Genomic DNA, 23,881 nt, shown 5'->3' with positions numbered 1-23,881 from the left:
TGTTTCTGTCAGAATCCTAAACTCCAAGGAGAAAAAATCTTTAGCCTAAAAGAAGAGACACCAGTCTAAGTCTACATTTTTGTTTTGTTAAACTAAAATTTTTCAAAAAGCACATAATTAGAGGAGTTAAGTGGCCTAAAATTTAAATCATTAAAATAAATCTTTAAAAAGATAGAACAAATTATGGAAATTTCACGGCTATCTGTAATAACCCCCTTCAATCCATGGCTCAGTTTTTTGGCTATGATGAGTGCTCATCAACTCACATCAATTTATGGAAAGGAAATGTTGCCTTAAGGATTTACATAGAAAAGATAAAGGTCTCACAAATGCTTCTATGCATTATCTATAAAACATCATCATTATCCTGACTATTTAATCCTCCTCTGCCCCCCAAAAGAATCTTTCCCAACACAAAGAATTTCTTTGTACTCCGCTTGAACTACTCAGACATATTTGTCTAAGATATCTGGTGCGGCTCTGGAATGTCTCATAACTTAGCTCAGTATGTCACTAAATTCTTCCGTTATACTTAATATTGCAGCCACACAATTTTGTGGGTTTCTGAGGACCTAAGGATCCTTTGGGATATTCTTCACCAGTGATGTCAAGAGGAGCAGCCAGGCTTACTCATAGGAACATGAATGGCAAGGTCAGGTCCATAACATAATTCTTTATAATCACTATGTGAAATCAAACACATACCTTATTTGGTGTTCCTGTCCCAGAGGGTGATGAAAAAACATTCCCTTTTTCCCACATGCTCTTGATATTACGGACACCCTCAGCTGGAACAGGAAGGTCGGAGGCCGCTGGCTTAGCTGGTCTTGCAGCCTTTGTGCCCTGCAGAAGAATTGAGGCCAGTTGGTGTTTGGCTTTAATAGCTGGAGTTGCAGGGTGATTTGACTCTGGGGCAGTACTGGGGAATGCAGCAGCTGTAAATGGTTCTAGCGCTGATCATGCAAAGACAGAAAGGAGTACCCAGCTCACGAGATGCCACTGAGACTCTCCCCCTTCTGATTTGCAGTTGCACCCTTGACACGACCAGCTACGAAAACTGCAGTGACTTAGATTTTTGCATCTGTTACATTTCCAAAGCTCATGGCAAACCACAGCTCTTTCATAGGGCACAGCTAAGGAAACCCTTATGTGGAGGCAGGGAAGAAAGGCTGCTCTGTCATTTAGCATCAGACTCTGCTCCATCTGTCCCAGACAACTTAACCTCACAACTTGGGATTCTAGGGGTAAATTTCAGCAATTACAGTATATTTGGAATGAGGTGGTTTTTTAAAGGGGTGGGGGACAACACACACGGGGCTGGGGGTTTCGACCTTTTTTGGCAGCATGTCTTTTGCATGGTTACCAAAAACACTGGACCAAACTCCTCCTGCTCCTCCTTCTTTTCAAAATTCTTGTACATTTTACATAATACAGATTTGAGGAGAATAAAAACCTGTATGAGCTGAGGCTTTGCCTCTCTAGTTGCAAAGCAAGTCAGATTTGGCAACTTTGGGAAAAATCAGAAACTCAGCAAAGGAATAATTTCAGGTCAGATGGGAGCTGTATATAAGCTGTGAAGCTGCACTGCCTGCCTCTTGCCGTAGAGCTGTGCTTTTTTATATCTAAATGGAGCATAAAGACTCAGGACCTTAGCACAGCCCTACTGAAAATAGTGGAGAACCTAATATAAGCTGGTGGGTGGGCTGGTCCAGTGTTTATGGGTTGTCAAACCCTGACTTAACTATTACATAAATTTCTTACGACAGACGGAGCTGTAGCTCCATCCCATGCACTCTCTTTAAGGCATTTAACATCAAACCCCAGTGCCAAATTAAAGCCCTTGGTTACTCTAGGGTGGTTATGTCTCATCCAGAAAAGATGCAGAGTGAAGCGGGAGGACAGAAGCTCCTACTTCGATGATATGGGGACTACTGGGTGCCATGCTGACATTCACCTCCAATGGAGGGGTTTGAGCTACCTTCAGCTTGACATAGGTGCTGGAAGCCAGCCGGAGCCGTCAGCACTGTCATGCATGCACTTTTTTCATCAGGAACTGACACACAGTATAAAACTCTCCAGCACTGATAGGCTTCCTAGCAGAAAGGTTAAACAGCCAGAGTCACAGAAAAAAAAGCCTTTGTTAATTGATCTTTAATTACTAAAGTTTCCTTTAAGTTAAAGGATAATAAAGCCTAGCCAATTAATAACTTAATGGAATACCATGCTTAGACTCTATATGTGAACAGGAGGAGGAAAAAAAAAATCCAGCAGGTAATGAAGAAGTGCTAGACCTTAATCACAGCTATCAAGATAATATCCCTTTTTATACTATTCTATTCCCATGACACTTACCAACCCAGTCCAGTTGGCCTGCTATATTAACCAGTAGCTTTCACATTCCCTGTACTCACTGATTTATAAAAACAGCTTAAAAAACCCAAACCAAAACAAAAAAAACCCCAAACACTTATTTTTCCTTGGAATATGAAAAGAAAAAGCCCTTGATTCTGGCTGCAAGGCACATTATTAGCCGCTGCTTGTCAAAATCACCTGGGGTCAAATTCTGCATTTTATTTTGATTCTGTTTTTCCTTTGTCACTACTTAACTCCCTAGTTCACTAAAGTGTCTTTCTTTGCCAAGGAATTTCATGCTGAAGTTGCAGCCAGTAACACAGGCCCAATTCCTTGCTCTCTTAAATAAGCTGCTAAGTCAGTTTTGCTCAGGATGACTACCTGCTCTCTGCTGATAGTACTCTCATCAGCCAAGAAGAGGATGCGACTGTCACTCAAGAGATGCTGACTGAGTCCTTCAAGACCTACTCCAAGTTTACAAAGCAGACAGAGTAAGTTGTAGCATGAAAGGGAAGACACGATTCTGAGGTTTTGTTTAGATATATATCGAGATGTTGGTTATAGGTGTGCCTCAAGCATTTTGTTCTTGAAGTCATTAAAAAAATTTGTGACAAAAAATCCCTGCAATTCTTGAACAGTAAAACATAGGCTGATTAAAGTCCCAAAAGCCATTAGTAACTAGAGCCATCATGACCTGGAATTAACTTACCTCAATTGCACTAGTGTATTGCTCAAGTCTACTGTCAATCTTTGAGACAACTGCTGTCGTGTGGGTGGGTTTCATACCACTATAGGAAGTAGAAAAAAGAGAGAAAGAAATTATTATTCAAATTATTATTCCCTCCAATTAAACACTGCTCTTTTCACTGAGCTTACTGTTTTATTGCTTTACCTCTTTTGAGCTGATTTGTTCAAAAATTCTGCTCGCTCCTCTATCTAGAAAAGAGAGAAACAAGAGCTATAAGTTTAAAGTTAATAAAAAGGCAGCCTGTACAAGGCCAGGCTAAAATGTCATTTTAAATGTCAGAAGGTCAATCTGAAAGAGATGCATTCCAACAGAAATATCACCACAGACGCACACACAGGTTTTATAGTTAGGAGCTTATTATGCTACAGATTCATAAGAGTGGATATATTTTCTGCATTAATGTTTGTATCCTGCAGATTTCTTCAATGCCCCATTTGTAACAAGAGAATAAATCATCAATACAGAAAGGAGTAAAGGGAAGACGTTTATCTTATGAAAGGGTTTGATATTCCAAAAAGCTATGTCAAATTTCCCCGTCTCCCACATAAGAGCAAATATGTATCTCGTGAGACAGACAGCAAATTTAATAAAGTTTTTCTGAGTTGAGACATCAGACTAGGCCAGGTTTGGAGCTCAGCCACGTACCCTCTCTCATGCATGTTTTTGCAGGACACTAACAATTTAATTTGAGCTCCAAAAAACCAATCAGACTGTACTCTGCTCATGTTCAGCAGGGTCATTGCTGAGTCAATATCTACCAGCTGTTATTACACAAACTGGTATCTTACATTTCATCATTATTTTCTACTCTGTGTGTAGGAAAATATTGTAGTGTTTCCAGCAAAAAGGAATCAGGGAGGTCTCATAAGACTTATGCCAAATCTCTCGATAATTTGAAAACAAAAAGACTCCCTCCCTGAACAAAGTTTTAAAACATTTCATGATGGAGGGGTCTATTTGCTTTCTGGGTCAAGAAATACTTTAATCAACTTCCTCATGTCTCTTCCACACCGCATTGTTCCACTTCTTGTCCCAGGCTCTACAGTTTCACTTAAGAGTAAAATATATGCAGGCAGCTCCAGGGGATAGAAATTACTATTAATCAGCCTGACTGGATTCCTGTGGATTCCCCAGTCTCAGTATGGGTTGTCCGTTTTCAAGTTACTTTAACAGTGACTGCTGTGGCATTCATGCCTTCAAATAAGGCAATGACAGCCATTCGTTTAAATGGTTCTCCTCGGTGACCTTAGTATCCAGGCTGTACCAGAATACTAAATGCCACAGCAATCCCATCAAAGGGCATGGATGTTTTATTTCTCAAGCCCATACCAGCAACAACTCAGGCAGTTCACTTCAGTGCAGAATTTGCTGAACAAGCTCACTGGAGGGACTCCAGCTAGCATCAATCCAGCTCAAAGGCACCTCTAAAAAAATATATACAATTTACTCAGTAATTTACCTTAACAGTGTGAGTTGCCAATAATGTGATCTAAATGCCGTCCTGAGTGGAAAGATGGGCTTTGCTGGGATGTGTACCAGCTGTGCCAACGCACTCTGTCACAAGGTGGCAGCAAGACACCAGGCAGGAGCTGAAGAGCCATGCACACACCCGCAGGGGTCCGGAGCTGCGGCTCTTCCTCTGCCAGCCTTAGCAGTTTACAACTTGGTTTCACCCAGAGGAAATACAGTCGGCATTGCCATAAAACGAGCAAGTAAATTATTTGATTAAAAGTGGCTAAACAGAGCTACGGTGGTAACTTAAAATATGTCACCTGTCTCCAATTATGGCACAGTAGGAAAAGTTCCCCACAACGCTGATTTCTGGGTCATAACCAGCGATGCACCAAAACGATGAGTTATACCAGCAAGAGATGCTGGTTTCTTCCATGCTCTGCATGAACAGGTAATTCCCCGACTGCATCAATCAGTGAAACACTGGCCGGCAGCAAGGACAAAAAATATGGACTCTCTCAAAGAACCAGGACTCAAGGTAACCATCTAATAATTCATTTACAGCATCTTCTGTAATAATTCATTACTAGCATCTTCTAGTTCAGCTGAACTGAGATTCCACTTGAAATTTTACAAAAGGGAGAGATCTTAAAAGATGCTAACAGTAGACTCTTTATAGTCTTTCTGTGTTCAGGAAGGAGAGAGGTTTCTACACAGCAGGAAAACCTGGTGGTGGTAGTCACTGGTGTAAGAGGGGGATAGGTTGGGGTGAAGACGGACTTGTATTCCTGGGGCTGTAGTAAAAAAGACATGGGGTCATTCTTTACCCACTGGAAACAGCAGTTCTCAGACCACCTGTTGTGGTATCAGGAATAAGTCCTGGATTGTTCACAACAGAAGAGTGAGGAAGCAAACTGGAAAATAAGTTAAACAGGAAAGCAGAGTTAGGAAGCGTCCCTCAGAGCTGAACATGGTCCTCTTCCTGAGGAAGCAGGTGCCTCGTGTGGATGGATAACACATTTTCTGCACATTTATATGAGAATTTGTTCTGGAGCATCTTCCTCAAAACACAGTACGCATGGAACAGAAGCATACATTGAATGCACTTAGAGCAAACACACCTGTATACACACGTGTATTCAATGTATAGGTCAAATACATGAAGACTGCACAGCAACATCTAAAGGTCATTTATCCACTGTACACCACACAAACTCCATGCAAAGAATTTAAAATGTTTGGCACATACAGTAAAGAGTATTACAAAATAGATCTGCAAGAAAAATAGGCAAAGCAAGGTGGTTAGCACAAAATGCAAGATATTTCCTCAGTTTGAGACCAGGAAATAAGAACAATCTTTTTGCTGCATTCATTTTAACAAGACCTTGTTAAATAGCTTGGACTATGATTTGTCACCATGGAATACTTTCCAAAGCCTCCGACACAGAACATACACGTACTCTGAAAAGTCAACCTGCCGGCCTCTAATTAAATTATGACCAGAGAGAAAGAACACAGAATCTCAGGCTGCATCTCTCCCACCTAACCTCAGTTGCTTGAAAGTTAAGCATTTAGTCAAAATTACTAATTTTGCTTCCCTCTATAGTCCATGGAGAGGCAGAGGAGCTCACCTCACCCTAGGAAAGGTGGGATTGCTTGTCCACTGAGGGTGGCTCTTGCTCTATTAACTACCAAAGAAGCTTAGATTAGACAACAAAATGCTTAGATGGACAGCTACCCTTCTGCTGGTAAAGTCAGATGAAATGAAACCAATGGACATACATCAAAACTATGCGGAGTCTCATACCTGATTAGGGCCTTACTCACCAGGGTCAGCAGATGCAAGTGGCAAGGAATAAATTAAGCAAGATGTTATACAGAGATATGTGTATGCATTTATCCACATTCAATATTACATAGACATGTTTTGTTCGCTGATTGTGCAAGAAATGTCTTGCCTGTTAAACATGCAGTTACAGTGTGGGTGTCAAGTGCACTGTCTTCCATCTGTACGTTCTCCAAGAACAGAAACAGAATGGAAGAGGAATGAGTTAGCACACAATTTGAGCCAATGACTTGGGAAACAGGAAACATCTAGATATTCTCAGTAAAACTTGTTTCATACGAAGATATTAAATGATTCTCAGGAATTTTAAACTGTGTATTAGATATTATGCAACAGAAAGTGTTGTAAACTGAGATACAGAAAAATTCTTCTCAAAAAATGGGTCAAGGAGGAAGGAGGATAAGACATGCATGCAGAAAATAGAAATCCCTGTATTATAATTTTGCCTCATATCCAACAGATGGAAGAACCTAGTGGAAATCCATTTTGAGTGGAAGTCCCTGGGAGTAAAGTGTCTTCTCCTTATCCTGCCTGAGTGGCTCATGCGCTCTTTTGCTTCATTAAGCACAGTTAGGCTTTTTCCTGCTGCCATCAGCATCAAAGATGGGGGAAAAACAAATGTCACAAATCCTATTCTTACCACTCTATCTTCTCTCTGCTGCAAGAGCAGCTCATCTAGGAAGAACTGATTGTGTGGAGTCTAATTCTTTCCAGTCACTGCTCCAGCTGTCAGGTATTGAGAGCAATAATGAGACAGGACAAGACAGGTCTTTAAGGAAAGAAAAAAAAAAATCTCAAGCCCTGAAAAGTCCTGTCTTCCGGCTGTAGCTGTCAGCATTGCCTTGCAGAGAGTGCAGGCTGCCACATCAGCCCATGTTTCCCAGGAGACATTTTCTGCAAAGACAGGAGATATCCCAGGCTCCTGGCCTCCTGCCATCACTTCCTCCCCTCAATGCCTAACAGCTTTTGCATTTCTGTAGTGGTGGAGCTCACCCCCAAGAGGAGACTTAGTATTGAAATATCCTGTTCTCTCCTGATTAACCTAGAGAATAGTTATACAAGAAGTCAATAACACTCCTTCCCAAAGAAAACATGAGGAATGAACTTGTCTAAAAATGAAAACGAACAAAGATTATGCAGGAAATCTCATTCTTCTACTGCAGCACCATTTGTGTGAACTAAACTAGGGAAAGCACAAGCTAGAGCGGGATGGGAGAGAAGCAGAAGTTGTTCCAGTCTTCGTCCTTATTAAAAAAAAAAAAGAGACGGCAGAGGCTGAACAGAGGTTTGTTACTGCTGCGACTGCCCACAGGGACTCCACCAGCCCTGGGAGATCCAAGTTGCTTCTGTCTCTGAGCTAGTGATGAACTTGGCCTGTATTTAACTTTGCATGCTTACTCTTCACTGTCCCCTTGGAAAGGACCAGCCCTGTTGCTGTCACTGGGAGGACTCTATGCTGTAGTAGTAGTTCTGCTGAAGTAGTGTCTCAGGCTTCAGGGAAATGCTGTATTTAACAGTTAAAACAACAGGAGTTGTCAACACTGTGTAGGCTTGGATATATTAGAGGCCAGACCAGGTAATCACAGTAGTTCTTTCTAAATATAAGCATGTATGTATATTATGTCCATGTTTGTATACATACATTTATATATGTGCATCCATGAGCCATGTAATACATGGAGATGAGCTGCACATCTTGGTCTCTCAATTCCGAGTCTGCATGTCATGCTAGTCCATGCCCTGCCTGATGGATAAATGCAGTGTCCATAAGATGGTAATATGGCACACTCCTTTTCAGTTTATCTCCCTTCTTTCCTTTGTTCTTGTAGTTCACTTGGTAAACAGCATGCCCTACTTTCCTCATCTAAGTCACTCCCAGGAACTTCTTTTTCTTCACAAAAAACTTATCACATCACGAAGGACAAGGAAGGAGAAAAAGATGCTTTGCCAGATTAATCTAGGAGAAGTCAGAATGTGAACATGTATCATACAGTATTTTAATACTGAGCCTCCCTTTTTTCATTATTAATTCCAACCGCCCACCCACAATTGTGCATTTAGGGTTCTCACATGACTCATGACACATCTAACCAGATGATACATTAATCAAGGGAGAAAATATGTGCCAGATGCTTTACAAGTCAAAAGATACCTTGGGCAGTGCATAACAGGCAATGAGAAAGCTGTGTACCAACCAGGTTAGACCATCCTGAGAAGTCTGTCCGACTGAAAGGTAACAAAATACACTGTCTTCTAAAAATTGGAGTTTGACATCAAATTTGACATCAGGTTATTAAAATGAGACTATTCTCTCCTCAGCTATTGACCACAGAAGGCCAAGAAACACTTTAGGGTGTGAAGTTCAACAGCATTACATATCTGCTCTGGCCACCCACAGACACTGGACTGGAACACGTACAGTATCACCACTTTCTCAGAGAGCGAAACAGAGAAAGACAAAAAATGTGTACGGAGTTGCATAGATCAGTTTTTGTAACAAACAACTTCTACCTAACAAGCCACAAAAACCAGCAGCAATTATCATCATAAAAAAATTGGACCTTGGATGCTTAATGACATTTGGAAAATTCCAGCTTTCCTCTAAAAATACACTTAGTAGAATAGTGTAGCATCAGTCCAAAAGTTCTCTGAAAGCTATTAACCTCCTGCCAAATCCAGTGTTTTTTCCCACTCTCCCCAAAATGATGATGTATATCTTTCTATTATGTGTTTTCAAGTATAATTTCCTCTCTTCTGAGTCATCTGTGAACTAAAGCTCCAAATGTATGTCATAAAAGGCATCTCAATAAACAGAAAGAAGAAAAAGAAGCCCTCCCAGGAGGGCTGGGAAGAAGCTGTGCATTTACAGTGTCTGTTATTGACATGGTCTTTTGCAACCGAAATGGCAAGACCAGGTTTATCTAATAGGAGCAAGTCGTGAAGCTTGGCAATCTTTGTTTACAGATGTATGTATTCTGTCCTTGTATTTCAGGTTCAGATGTGTCTGAGAAGTCAAAGGCAAGTCCAGTCAAAAGCATTTGGAAACTGTATTTGCTAGAACTGGACCCAAAACAGTATAGGGCTGAAGCTCCAGATCGATTCAAAGTGTAGCGCTCTGTGAGCAGAAATGTAATTTTGACCAAATGCAGTTTGTCACTCAACAAATACAGTTCTTAATCCCATGGAGATCCACTTCACGGTCCAATGAGGTTCTACCTGATAACCTCCTGCCTGATTGTCTTCTCTCCTAGTGCCCACTAAGGGGCCTTTTTTGACAAATATTTTGGATTCTTAAATGACTAATGACAAAAAATGAGAAAAGGAAAAGATAGTTGAAAATGATTAATAGATCTGTAGTTTGAGCTTGAGCTGAGAAAGCAACTGGACCGCATACCAAAACAAAGTTCCCAATAATTTCAGTGGGGCCAGGATGCCTCTTCCATGCTGAAAGGCCATCTAATTGATTTATCTGTCTTCCAATATAATATAGGCCACAGAAGACCACTTAGAAATTCCTGCAGCAACAGAATGGGGTTTTTTTCCTGTTATGTAAGAAAATGAAATCCAGCCCAGTATTTCTAGATGTTATTTTTAGGGGGATTAGACATAAGCTAGAACTCCCATATGGGGCAGTTTCAATTAATGATGATTAGGCTGAATATGAAAGTAATCTGGCAAGGAAAAAAGTAATTGTGAATGTGGAAGGAGAGAGGGAACATTTGTGATCTTTATCTACTCCAGTTCACAAAGCACTCCTATAATAAATTAACATTGAAAATCAACACAGTAATACAGCTCTAAATTTCCAAAAACTTTTCTCTTGAAGGTGAAGATCCTTCTTGGACATTTTTCATCAACAAGAACAGGTAACTCCCAGTCTAGACTCTATTTTTAGAAAGGTTCTCTAATTTTCAACCATCCCAATGAATGAAGTCTTTCAGCTAAAGGTTTCATGCTAAGGTCTATTTCAGAGCATCATCCCAGGTCTGTTTTCAAGTAATTCCACAGTGTTTTGGTGTTTGGCTGTTGGTTTGGACTGCAACCCCCATTACTTTTTATGTACTATATAGACGTTAATGGGGAGGTTACCTTGAGAGATGAACCTTTAGGACTGAAACATTTAAACGGTTTCTTGTCTTCAGATACACCATCTTCTGGCATCTTTTGACGTTTCTCAGCAGCTTCAGCCCTCCTCCTTTCAATTTCTTCCTTCATCCTCCTCTTTTCCTCCTTAAAAAAATATGAATGGTCACTTATTCTTGTGGAAACTACATCACCATTACAGGGCTTTGCAGTTCTGTAAACATTTACCAAATTTTCTAAGAACAGATTTTCATGCCAGTCAAAAAAGTTCAGTGACCTATCTGAAATCTAGCAACGTATTGATGCTAATCCATCACAGTGTTAAGGAAGCAGGGAAGACAGCTATTCTGTGCTGCTTTAGTGTCTCCTCACAGTGAGGTCACCAGATTTATTGCTATATAGTGCCACTTAAAGAGAGAAGAAAGTACATTTATAAAAATACTCAAATTCAGTTTCTCTGTATCCTCACGTATCACCTTTGTACTGTTCTTCTGTCCATCTGCTATGGCACTTGTTGTGCCAAGGTTAATACTTCACAAGAAAAAATCAATAGGTGTCACAAAAAGTGAAGATTAAATGCTTATAGTTTTCCCTCCAAAGGGATAACTTGAGTTTTAACTTCATAAGCTACAAGTCAAACCAGAAGCCCTCAAAGCACAACCATTGTGAGCACTGATCAGCAGGGTGTGACCAGCAAGGTATTGTGCAATCTCAGCATCTATTGAGTTCAACTGTAAAGAGCTTAGTATATTAAAGCAATTGGCATTCAGCTGCCAAACACTATTATTATTCATCTACCATTTGTTTTCCAAGCAACTAAGACTCCTAAATGATCCACCAGAGTTTTGGAAATCCTATTTATAGAGTCCCTTGGCAGAGAAAGTACAAGCAAACAGATGTGCTTGGGTACTCAATATTTAAATAGACAATAATATCTTCCTAATGAGATCTAGCCCATCATAACTATATATAACATTAGCAGTCCAGCTCATCTGCAGCAGATGAATTTTGACATGCGCTTTGTAATTCAATTTGCGTAATGTCAGAAAGACACCCCAAATAAATTAAGAACTCTGTGGCTATAACAATGTCCCCAACATTTTGCATCCCCAAGAAGATAAGAAATTCGCAACTATCGCAGATTAAATCCTGACTCATGAAGACATTTATTAGAGCCCTGTCTTTCCTGAGGCTAGAACCGTAAAATTTCTTTCTACCCTGGATGACTGCAGCCTCTCTGTGTTGTGGTCACTTGCTATCAAATATGGCATACTTGCAGTTAAATCTGAAGGTTAGAAAATGGGGTGATTTTAATTCTGGATAGGATATTTGAAATCAAGGTCTGTTGTGACAGACCATCTCCTGACAGATGCTAAGCGACAGTGATGCCCAGAAGAGCACACAACCCAGAGGGCCCAGATAAAGGGTACACTTTGAAGCAAAGTCACAGCACCAATTCCCCACACAGCAACATCAGATCCGAGGAGGAGAAGCACGCTTTGGCCTGTATGCTTGGGTTTGGTCTTGCCTTCCTTGTTGCACACTGCTTCCTCACCTGTGAGCCAGTCTCCCATGGCCTCATTCTGCCCTTTTTTTAAATACAGACCCATCGACCTCCAGCCCCACCAACTTCTTTGCCTAAAAGTGCCTGCATAGACACTGCTGTAAAGCATTATCAACTAATGCAAGGCCAGTGGAAGTAAAATAGTAACAACAAAGGAATAAAAACAGAGTCCAATACGTCGTATTTTACACTTACCTCCTCTCTGGCTTTTCTTTCAGCCTCCTCTTGCTTCTTCTTCTGTTCCTCTTCCTCCAGGATTTTCCGGCGCTCCTCCCGCCTTTTCTTCAGTTCATCCAGCTCTGCCGCCGCCTCCTGCTGCTTCTCCTTCAGCTTCTCAAAATCCTCATTCTCACCTCGGCGACGGCGCTGATCTTCTAGCCGCTTTCCAGCCTCAACCTGAGACCCTGGCTTTGCTTCCTCAGCATTTGCAGTCCCTCTCAAATTGGAGCGGCTGGGAAAGAAATGAAAGGGAAGGTGATGCACCATGGGTTTTCCCTTTCTGGCCAGAGCCAGCCGCTGCTATGCGCTCACCAGCAACATGAGAGCCTGGCACTCAAAGATACTGCCTTGTAAGTCCTTTTGCTCCTTGCAAACTATGACAGGCCCAAAACATTTTCATCAGGAGTTAGTAGGCTGGGATACTACAAGGAGCACCTCTCCCATCTGCTGCCAGTGAGGAAGGAGCCTCTCGAGTGCTTGTGCGCACAGGATCTGCACCACCCTGGCTGAGAACTCAGGCACTCTCCATTTTTACAAGAATTCAGTAACTGAGCTTGAAATATTTAACATCTCACGTAACTGCAGTGAGAGGTATCATATCTCATCACAATCTCTATGGTATACAGTAAACTTAGAGTTTCACACCTCTGCTCTGCAGTTTGTGTATAGAGGAAACACTTCCAAAAGCATATTATAATTCATACAGAAAAAAAAAAAAAAAGCAATGGAAAGCCATAACTAATTCCTCTCTGTTGATTTTAAATGAGATAAATTTACATATAAAAAACTCATAGCAAAAATATTATGCTATGTTCTGTGTAATAAGCGATGCACTAATCCTTTGCTTTCAAAGGCAAGTATTTTTTATAAACCCTCTAGAAAAAGACAAGCATCTTTGGGGACAGAAAAAATTACTTGACTTGGGGAAAACAGGAGACAAGACGGGAGAGAATCTTATGGCTTCAACAGTGTTTTAAAAACCTAAAAAGGTTCCTATCTCATCTATAACACCTATCACTTGAACTCTCCTAGCCTCTATGAACAGAAAGGTTCATCAGATCTTTTGCTGACATTTGCCAGGGAAAGTATGACTTTTTATTAAGGAACTGGAAATTATTTATTAATGGCAACTTTCCACAGGAGAAAACCAGAAGTTTTCCAACCAGCTGTAATATATGAAGCACAAAGAAAGAATAAAATAAAATAAAAAAAAAACAAACCCCACACCACAAAAGAATTTGCATAGGTGAATTGCATACTTTCAACAGAGTCAGATAGCATCACCTAGTTAAACAATTACCACACCAGTGTTTAGACAAATGTCTGCTCCCTGAGTGCGTTTAATATTACTGCTGACAAGGAGATAGGTACCTAAGAGGTATCAGTGTGCTATTCACAAGAGGCAGAAAGGGAATGTACTTATGGATTTTTTTTAAAAAAACACTTTCTGCTCTGTTCTGTTGGCATTTAAAAAAGCTGGATATTAGTGACTTCATTAATGTAACCAGAGTGTTGCAGAGTATAATACCGCAAGACGGTACAAATCAAGCATTCCAACTATAATAATAATAACTGTTAGAGACGATCAGATTAGAGATGACAACATGAAGAACAAATATCATATAAATTTGCAATCCGGTGAATCACATCCAATCCTGCAATGGTGATCTTCATGTTAGACGCCTCATCTAGATGGAGTTAACCATATAAAACAGGCTGTAGGACCAGAGCTGAATTTTCTATGGTTTCAATATTACAATAGAATCTACTAACACAGAGTCCTCTGCCCCCACATGATCTTACCAAACCGGATGAAATTTGGTTCTAGCACAGCATACATGATTTAGGAATACCATCATTAAAAAACGTATGGCAAAATAGTATAACCAAACTGATGCTATTATGTGAATTCAGTTGCTGTACTTCATCTGCGCAAGTTCAACACTAAAGCAGTAGGACCTGGCACTTATTTTGCAATGTGTTTGCTTTGTTTTAGAAAGTCTTTTCTGTGCAAGAGTGTAACATCACAAAGCAAAGCTAAAGAAAAAAAAAGTCCCAGAGATCTGTGAATGTATGTACTGCCAGTACAATCTCATGCCTGATTTTCTAACATAGAGTTACAAGTACATAATAATACCTAATACCACCTTATCACAATCCTTTTCTGCTCCAGGCCCTATTCCTGAATGCATTTCTGCAGTGGAATCACTTAAACCATGAAAGCAGAACCTCAAGATCACTCCCCACCATAAGTGTCAAGTTAATGTAAGTGGTCACGAATAAGGGCTTGCATCAGGTAGTGATGTCTAATTCAAGAAAGGAACTTGTGCTTTTTTAATGAAAAATACATATACAATTAATTAAAGCATTGTGAGAAAACATTGGAAACTTTATTTGAAATTTCATTTAGCCCATTCAAAACCAAAGTGAGGACCAATACCTGAGGTGCGAGGTATGATTTTGGGTGTCCAGCCTGAAATACCTCTGATTCAGTTTGCAGAGGTACTGAGAACCCGAAATGTTCCACAAGCCTCTCTAAGGCACTAAGTATTTCTAAGGATCCAGTGCATCTATCCTGCACAGGCCATGAGAAATCCCTGGCTATTTTAAGGCTTTCCTGCTTCTTTGCAAGGTTGTAGCCTCTATAGCAAACATCCCAGGAACCTCACTAATTTTTATTTTTTACTGGTTTTTTTTGCCTTTTGGTCTTTGAAGTCTGTGTTGCCAAACCACTCAGACCTGCAAGTTTCGGGCCCAAAGAAGGTGCAAGAGGTCAATTCTGATAGACATAATGATATCCCTGGCAAGGGCAAATACTCAGCCCTCAGAATTAAAAGAGCTGAGAACATAACATTTGCCAAGATTCTCTTAATAAATAGCCACTCTGTTTTACATCAGCACAGAATAAAGGCTAGTCCTCAGTGACTTCAGTGCAGATAGCCTCAATGAAATTAGCAGCTACTCTTGGATTTCAACTGATAAAAGCCAAAGGTAGAATCTAGTCTTAACATTTTTGTTTGGAGACCTCAGGTGACTATTTTGTCCTCCTTACAAAGAAGGACCTTTAAAGTTTCTAGCTTATTTTATTCTCATGCAGCTTACAGGACTTCCCCTACTGGTTCTGCATAATCCAAAATAGAAAACAATAAACTGGCAGTAATTCTCCTTATTTTCCTCCACCTCCCAAACTCCTCTGTTTTCAACAGATTCTGGGAATCTCTGTTCCTACTGTCAACATTGGGAAATTAGTATTGAGATGCTGGGTGGAGGAAGAGTTTCGTAAGCACCTCTTTGGTGCTAAGAAATGAAGTTTGTTGCCAGCTTTCAGACAAGGAGGAAAAGCAAAGAAGTGGTTTGTGGGAGTCAAAAATGTCAGAACAATGTGAAAAAACATGTTACATCATATTTAGGACTTTTGCAGTCCTATATGAGAATAGGGAGGAAGACAGGTGGGAGGGGAGATGGGAAGGGGAAGCCATAAAATGGGGGTTTATTCTGTATTTCTCTTACTGACTGACTTAGACAAACAAGACACAGATAAGATTTTTCTTTAGCCTCTACTACCCTATTTTATTCTCAGTCCTCACCACTGAGACTTAGCCCAGTTACATGCTTCCTAACTAGTATCTGATATGTTCATGTAAAAACAAGAAGAAAGATAGTTCCAAACAAAGCCCAACAATGTGGGGGCAGTTTGTTAGAAAATAGGCCAAGAGCTCTAATTCATACCTAACAACCCAACAAACACTAGAGCCTCTGCTGATGTTGCCAATCCAAGTCTTCTACTCAAGCTAATGAAAGGCTATTAAACAGGCTTCTTCCCACATTTGGGAAATAGGAGAAGAAAAACAGAAAAAGAAAAAAAGGAGTGGAAACTCAAATCTACATGTTGCTACTAAGGCCTGTCTCCCACAGGAAGTAGAGCAAATGAAAACAGAACAAAAATATTTTTAGAAAACCATTCTCATGTTATTGATGATGTGACCCAAGTCATGAAGCAGGACAGTTCTGAGCAAAGCTGATTTCCTGCTATTCCATCTCCATCTCTGTCTGTCTTTTGGCCTTAGGTCAGGGTGTCTCCAAGGACTTTTGAACTGCATTTTATTTTGAGAAAGTTTGTTTTTCCCGGAAGAATCACAAGGGGAATGCTGAGATACGACAGCAAATCCCATCTGCCATGCACAGATTTCTAAAAGTGCCTGGAGAGCTTAACCTTTTCTTTGCCTGTGTCAATGTAAAAGATGAAGCGGGGTGCAGAAGGAAAAAAATTTAGATTTCTAACCTATTCATTCCTGGTTTTCTGCTAAAAGGAAGAACTTCTGCTCTGCTTGATGTAACCCCTCCTTTTAGCAGGCAGAATCCTTTTTTAATAAATTTTTCACTAGAAATTTGTTACCTTCATTGAATTTCCCAATATAGCCATAAGGCAAATATTTCCTTGAAAAGAAAAATAAAAATAAAAGTGTGGTACAGCTTATAAAAAGACAAAAAATAGAACACTTTGACTAGGAGAGGTTTTCACCTAACTGAAAAATCACTTTTATAGAGAAGCCATTAATTTCAAGGTTTGCCTTGAAATCAAGAGAGAAGCTCTTTCAAGAGTTACCAACTGGATTGTGTTCCATACTGATATGCATAGTCTGATTAAAAGCAGCTGGGTAATTGGAAATAGGTTACTTCAGTAAAGGTTGAGATCTGAGTTAAAAAATTAGAGAACACAAAATCTGGGCTGTGGTCGTTACTGGCCTCTGTGCACATATTAGAAATAAATGTCCTTCAAGGAAGGAAAACTCCAGCAGAGCAAAAATAAGCCACTCATCTCTACTGAGGGAGCAAGACTATTATTTACATCTGCTTTCTGTACTTCATTTTGTTACTGCAACAATGTGGGGGCAGTTCATTAGAAAATAGGCCAAGAGCCTTAATTCATACCTACAACCCAATGAACGCTAGAGCCTCTGCTGATGTTGCCAACTGAGTCTTCTACTCAGCTGCTACAAGGCTATTAAAGAGACACCCAGAGCTGGTCCCCTGCTCTGCTATAACATCAGCAAGCCCAATGCTCACTTGGAACTTACCCAAAAGCATTCTCAGTAGATTTAAGTTTTGGGGCAGTGAGTTCACGTTCTCCATTCTGTGCCTTTTGTTCAGGAACTCCCTTCTTACGATCCCAGATACTTTTCATTTCATCTTTGGGTGCTTTTCCTTTATCTTTGTCGTCTTTTAGCTGCTCAGGAGATACCGTAAATCACAGAACAAAAACAAAAAAACAAACAAAAAACAAAGAAGTCACAATGAGGTATTCTAAATAACAGCAGAGGAACACAGATTTCTCGGTATTAATGATTAACTAAGCAACTATCTTCAAAATGTTTATGTGCTTTATGGCAGAAGTAGTCTGTAAAGCTCTAAACTGTGACCAACCACCACTCTGCTGTCCTGATCTGAATGCAAGATAAAAAATTCTTGAATAACATTACCAGTCTTCTGTAAAGGTTTGTTGTGGCCATGGGACTATGCTACCACATTGCTTCATTCTGCAACTGTGCAACTGCCACTGAGGCACCCCAACCCTCTTCCCTCCCACTGCAGCATCATTCACCTGTTGCCTGTTAAGATTCTGGGTTGCAAATTCTTTGGGACTAGGCTTGTTGATACATTCGTGGTACAAGGTTTAGGGCATTGGAGCAATAAAAATAACACATAACCTTCACCGATTTTCAAGTTTGCTTGACAAAGTTCACGCTCTTTCCAGTGTCATAGCAGATAGATACTTCAGTATTGCAAGAATAATGGCCAAAACACAAAATCATCTGTATATCAGAGTAAAACTTACTCTGACAAAAAGCACAGTCCTACCAGGGGCTAGTCATGGGTAGTGTTATCAGACATGAATATTTAATCCTATGAAGAAGCAAATGTTCTCTCCAGAAACACTAGAGCAAAAATTCCTTCTGTCTTTACAAAGCTTTGTCCTATAATTCTTAATAGTAATCAAGTATATTTAGTGCATGGATTTCACTCTCCAGTATTCCTTCAGAGCTATGAACTTGAAGTATTTATCAATACCACAGATGGCCTGACCCCGGCATGCTGAGTCATGGCTAGAAGCTGATAAGAGAAGGAGGATATGGACTGATTTAAGTTCTTTATCCTCAGGTAGAATTATTCACACTCAGTTAGTTAGACTACCAGCCTAAATAAACTTTCAACAGCAGCAGATGAAACATTTACCTCCAAAATATATATATTTTATTTTTTTTTCCCAGCTCTACCATGTTGGAGGAAGTTTCTAGCTGGCAAGCAAGAAAAACCTTCCGTGAAAAATTCATATGAAGACCTTTAGAAAAAAAACACTTTTGTCCCTTGGAAGCCTGTTCCCATCCCATTTGCTAACTAGAAGGAAAAAGAACTTCCATAACAGTCCTGTCTGCAACACAACTGCTTTTATCGTGTTCCAAGCTGCACCTTGAAATAAAAAAACTAATACACACCCACACCCCCAAATCAAATCAAATCTCTATCCTTCCTCACCAAAGAAGAACTTCTGGAGATGCAGTATTACCAATAAAGGATGAGTTCAGAGTCTTCAAAGTCAAGATCCTCCTAAGGCATTATATTAAGCTGCTGAGTGAAGTCCCAAAGTCAGCCTCTGACTTTACCTGAGGCCAGTTTGCTCGCTCACAGAAACTCATACAATGGACAATGCCAAGGTGGCACACACTACAAGTGAGTATGGGGTGGTTAAACTACTTGAGCAAATTTGCCACTGGTGAGGGATGTTGTACACAACCCACAGAGACATTTGCTCTGTAGTGAGAGCAGGCAGCTGCCGTGCAGACTTTTGCCACCCTCTCCTGCCAACAGGCTTTAGCCACGACCTGGCAGAAGCACCCTGACACACAACAGGGGAGTTCAGTTTCCATGACCGTGCATTCTTTGGCCATGATGCTGTGACTGCTAGCAAACAAGGCCATTATTGCTAGCAGCCTCAAGGAATGGTTTTCTGTTTTCTAGGAGCTGGGCTGAGACAACCAGGGCTATTTATTGAGCCTAATGAATGCCATCAGACAGTAACATCTTTTGGGTGCTCCCAAATCTGGGCAAGACTGTAGCTAGTGACCATGTTCACAGCAAAAATCTCTGCTGCCTGTTAGCAATCGCTTCAGTCCCCGTCAGGGTGATACTGAAACCAGCGATGTTGATTGTTGCAAGATTTCACATGCCAGGATGTCTGTGTTGGGATTTTGAGACCATAGGATTTCCTTTGCTGAGATTTTCATCAAGACCTTTCTAAGTCTTATTAAAAAGCCAATAATTCCAGCTGCCTGATGTACTGAAGTCCACTGGGGAGGTTCATATCTCTTACATCTTAATTGAAATTGCTGAGAAAACTAATATTAAAACAATATAGTTTAAAAATTAATAGGTTAGGAAATAGCATTTCAGAAGCCAGTAGGATTTATGATAATGTGTCTGCACTTGAGAAAACCATTAATACAGCTTGGCCTCTTTATTCAAAAAGACGATAAAACAAGATATTACAGAAACATTTCACAGCTTTTGGGCCCAATCCTTCTCCTACTAATTTTAATGCCAAAACAGAGATTGATTAGCACAGAAGCAGAAACCATTATGTCCCATTCCAAAGGCAGGCAACAGAAAAAGTACTTTCCCTTGTCTCAATGCTTCCCTAAATTACAGGCTAATTCAGCTTCTGCTGAATTCAGCAAAAAGGACTACACTGACTCCAGTTGGAGTAGACAGCTGGTATTACCTGAACTGAAAACAGTTCACATGCTCTCACAAATCTTGGCCATCAAGTCAAGCCAGAACACGCCCAAAAGCATGTTTAGCTAATTTCCAGCTTTCTTTATTTATATTTTAATCTGACTCTACACTGCTTCTTTCCTGTTAGGGTCTTATGCTAATATTTGAGACTTGAGATTTCTAAATCTAGAGTTTGAACACCTTCAGACCGCAGTGAATCAGTTACTGAGGTTGGGGCCATTTGGCAAATTTGATTCCTTATTTGGGCTCAATTACTTGGTGACTTAAAAGCTGTGGGCATCTGGGTCTAGGGCGTCCACTTAGAGCCAACTACCATACCCAAATACCATGAGAAAAGCAACTGTTGCGGCATGTCTAGCCAAACTGGAAGCAGGAAATACCAGGAGTCTCACATCATGAGAAAGCTTGTTCTTAGGAACTTTCCAGGCCACTTTCGAGAACCAAAAATTGTGGGGCAGTTCAGAAAAGGAGACAGATTTTGCTTGCTAATTTGATCAAAACCTGAACTTTGAGGGCCAGATTTTGGTCACACTAAGAAAGGACATGTGCTTGTGTTGCACAACTGCAAAAGCAAAATCTGATGATGTAGATACACTGTATTCCTTCAGGATCTTGTTCATGGTATACTGCCATCCTCTTAACTGCATATATGGTTCAGAAATAGGCCTCATTGAATTTGTATGTCCTTGAAGGGGGCGAAGCAGTGGAGATGGGAGCCTGATCTTGACTTGGTTTGGAGTCCAAGATCATCAATTTTTCTTCACAAGCCAAGAAGCAATAACTGAGATTTTCAAAACTGAGCAAAACACTTTGAATGCTCAGCTTGATACACATGCAAAAGATTTACCTTTCAGTGGATGCGTATTCAGCACTGCACTAAAAGTGGGACTCTCTTAAATTGTCTCAGCTTGAGCATCCAAAAATGGAAGCATTAAAATTGCAAGTCACTGTTAAAAGTCTTGCCAATTTCCAGGAATAATCTAGCCTTGTGGCTATGGTTTAAAAGCACGATGAGAGCTCCAGTGAGAGTTGACTGAGCTCCACATAAACACAAGCAGGACAATTGTGTCTCAAGTCCCCCCAGAATCAATATTTGTGGTCAGTTACAGCCTCCTTTTTACATTTACTTGTAATATTCAAAGGCTGTGTACAACACTGAATATTACAAGCCAATTCTGTCTTATAAGAGCTCTTAATATAATCCATCCCTTATTTTTTGCACAGCTCTTTGCTTTTGCAATTGGGTTAATTTAGAGTAGAGTGATTGTTTAGTTTTTCCAGTGCACTATTTTGAAGCATCTCCATTAGGTCTCATTTAACTCTTCCCCTTTCTAGAGTAACTTATTCTAGTATCTCTTCCTGTTCATTAGGAACCTTTCTTCTAACCATCTTCATCACTTCATTTGCCTTTTCAATCTCACGTGTACCTTACTCAAAATATGATACCTTGGATGATCAAGCCAGGCAACTGGACATAAAACCTTGTGACATGATTTGCCTTCATCAGTCTCTGAGGGTGAGCTAAGCATCTACAGCATGTTCCGAATTAATCCAACAATTAAGGACCCTGACTGGACCCTCTACAACCCTCAATGCTCCCAAGCAGCTGGACAGGAAGGAAGCTGCCTGTTACTAGATCTCTGTGCTGTGGGTCCCTTTAAGCCACACAGACCTGGCTGAACCCAAATGGGTGCAAACTTCCAAGGCCCTGACCATGTCTGATTAGAATTAGGGGGTATTTTGATACCTGCTGCATTGAACCAAAAGCACAGTTGCTACACAACATTGAACATGGCTCCCTGTGTCCAGCTGTAACCTGAAGAGTAAATGGTCCCCAAATCTTATTTACTTACCATACAGTAAAACACCATGGCACCAGCTCCTGTGTTTACAGTGGAAATGCAATGCAGTAAATTTTGTAGATTTTCTCTTTAAAACAAAAGAAGAATCTTGGGTATGCATGGTTTATAACATGGGGCATTGCGGTTTGGGGGAAAATCATTAGTTAAGGCTGTCAGGTGGCCAAAGGGCCTAGGTTGTTATTATTATTATTATTATTATTATTATTATTATTATTGTAAGAGTAGGTCTCAGTCATAGGGAAAAAGTTCACAGTAAAATGGGAGGAAACCAGGGAAGGATGATTAGTTGATACAGTCCTGAAAAATTCATCCCTAGGGTGCAAACCATCCATGCATTATTGACTGAACTGAGTTTCCTGAAATATGTGTTCTAAGACAAACATGACTTGGTTCTAAAGCCCCAAAAGAACAAAATCCTTAAGCATTTACTTCATTTTAAGCACATAAGTAGCTTCATCCCTATTTATTTCAGTGGGATTACCCACGTTCTAGAAGTGAAGCACATGCTTAAGTACTTTGCTGAACAAGCAACTTTCAGTTATAGGTCCCTTATTTATTTTCTTATCTCAAGTTTCCATACATCATCTGAATCAATGATTTACAAGTTACCTGATCTTTTTTGGAGGTAGGTCGGAACTTCTCATCTGGTAACTTTTCCTTTTTAGCTTCCACTTTAACCTCTTTTTCTTCCCCCTTTGTTTTTGGGTTTTTAATAATTTTTTTTAATATGAAAACATCACATCTGTTTGCACTTTCATTTCTCCACACTGTGTTCATGTACCAATCCTGTGTGCAGCCACATCTCCATCATATGCTGCTGTGCCCACATCTCCGTGTGCAGTTGTGCTCCCTCCACCCTCTTCAAATGCTCCCATTCCCCCATCTGGGCCTTTCTCCCTTGCATGGCATCATGCTCACATGTCCCAGCAGAGAGCCTCCTCTTGCGATTGCATTTAACACACACGTTCCTCACACAGTTTACCAGGTGCTCATAATATTTTGTGCCAAGAGTCTGCCTCTGCCTCATGTGTTACTGCATTAGGTCAGTTTACAGCAGCTGAGAAAAGAGGCAGCAAAAAAAACATGCAGGGGTCTGAACATGCAAGGTTTTCTTTGAATGATGGAGTGAGGTCAGGCATGTTGTGCATTGCATTATTGGTAAGCAGAAGTAAGGAGCTTTATTTTTAAAAAGAGAGAGCAAGGGAGAGAGCACGAGTATTAGTCATCTGAATGCAGGAATAGATCTGTGAGGAAATTCCAATTCAATCTTTTTTTTTTTTCTTGCATTACATTTCTCACAAACCACAGGTGTCTTATTTTGGTGCAAAATGTTTACTGTACCTGATTTCTTAGGAAAGCTGCTTGAGGTTTTTCCTCTTGTACTTTCTTCTCTTTTACCTGTTTATCTTCTATTTTCTTTTCTTCCATCTTTTGTTTTCCCTTTAATTTCTCTGCATCTAGCTTAGCCTTTTCTTCAGCTGCCCTCTTTTCCTCTTCTGCCTTAGCCCTCGCTCTTTCCTCAGCTGCTCTCTTCTCCTCTTCTGCCTTAGCCCTCGCTCTTTCCTCAGCTGCCCTCTTCTCCTCTTCTGCCTTTGCCCTCTCTCTTTCCTCAGCTGCCCTCTTCTCCTCTTCTGCCTTTGCCCTCTCTCTTTCCTCAGCTGCCCTCTTCTCCTCTTCTGCCTTTGCCCTCTCTCTTTCCTCAGCTGCCCTCTTTTCCTCCTCTGCTTTTTGCTTTTCCTCAGCTGCCTTCTTCTCTTCCTCTGCTTTTAACCTCTCCCTTTCTTCTGCCTCAAGTTTCTCCCTTTCTTCTGCTTTCTTCCTTTCTTCCTCAGCCTTTTCCTCATCCCTAAGCTTCTCTTTGTCTACAGCATCAGTTATACTCTGCTCCCCTTCTGGCACAGCACTTGTATCATTCTCTGCTTTGTGTTCCTCTGCATTTATATCTAGATTTTTTGTTTCTACTA

General features: G+C 40.5%; 1 protein-coding gene across 4 annotated transcripts in view; it reads right to left on the bottom strand.

The window, feature by feature from the left end:
- CALD1 (caldesmon 1) overlaps window positions 1–23,881 on the bottom strand; it is a 196,246-nt gene that overhangs the window by 6,754 nt on the left and 165,611 nt on the right. For all 4 annotated transcript variants that reach the window (XM_072874135.1, XM_072874111.1, XM_072874126.1 and 1 more), the window contains 6 exons: window positions 17,343–17,491; window positions 12,241–12,496; window positions 10,488–10,628; window positions 3,245–3,288; window positions 3,062–3,140; window positions 706–843 (listed from right to left, as the gene is read on the bottom strand). In XM_072874135.1, the coding sequence (XP_072730236.1) occupies window positions 706–843; window positions 3,062–3,140; window positions 3,245–3,288; window positions 10,488–10,628; window positions 12,241–12,496; window positions 17,343–17,491 (807 nt within the window). The remainder of the gene's footprint in view (window positions 1–705; window positions 844–3,061; window positions 3,141–3,244; window positions 3,289–10,487; window positions 10,629–12,240; window positions 12,497–17,342; window positions 17,492–23,881) is intronic.

The sequence above is a fragment of the Ciconia boyciana genome, chromosome 1 (assembly GCF_034638445.1).
Source record: "Ciconia boyciana chromosome 1, ASM3463844v1, whole genome shotgun sequence".
Classification (NCBI taxonomy): Eukaryota; Metazoa; Chordata; class Aves; order Ciconiiformes; family Ciconiidae; genus Ciconia; species Ciconia boyciana.
Note: the sequence above shows the minus strand (reverse complement) of the source record. Positions and strands in the feature narration are given on the sequence as shown.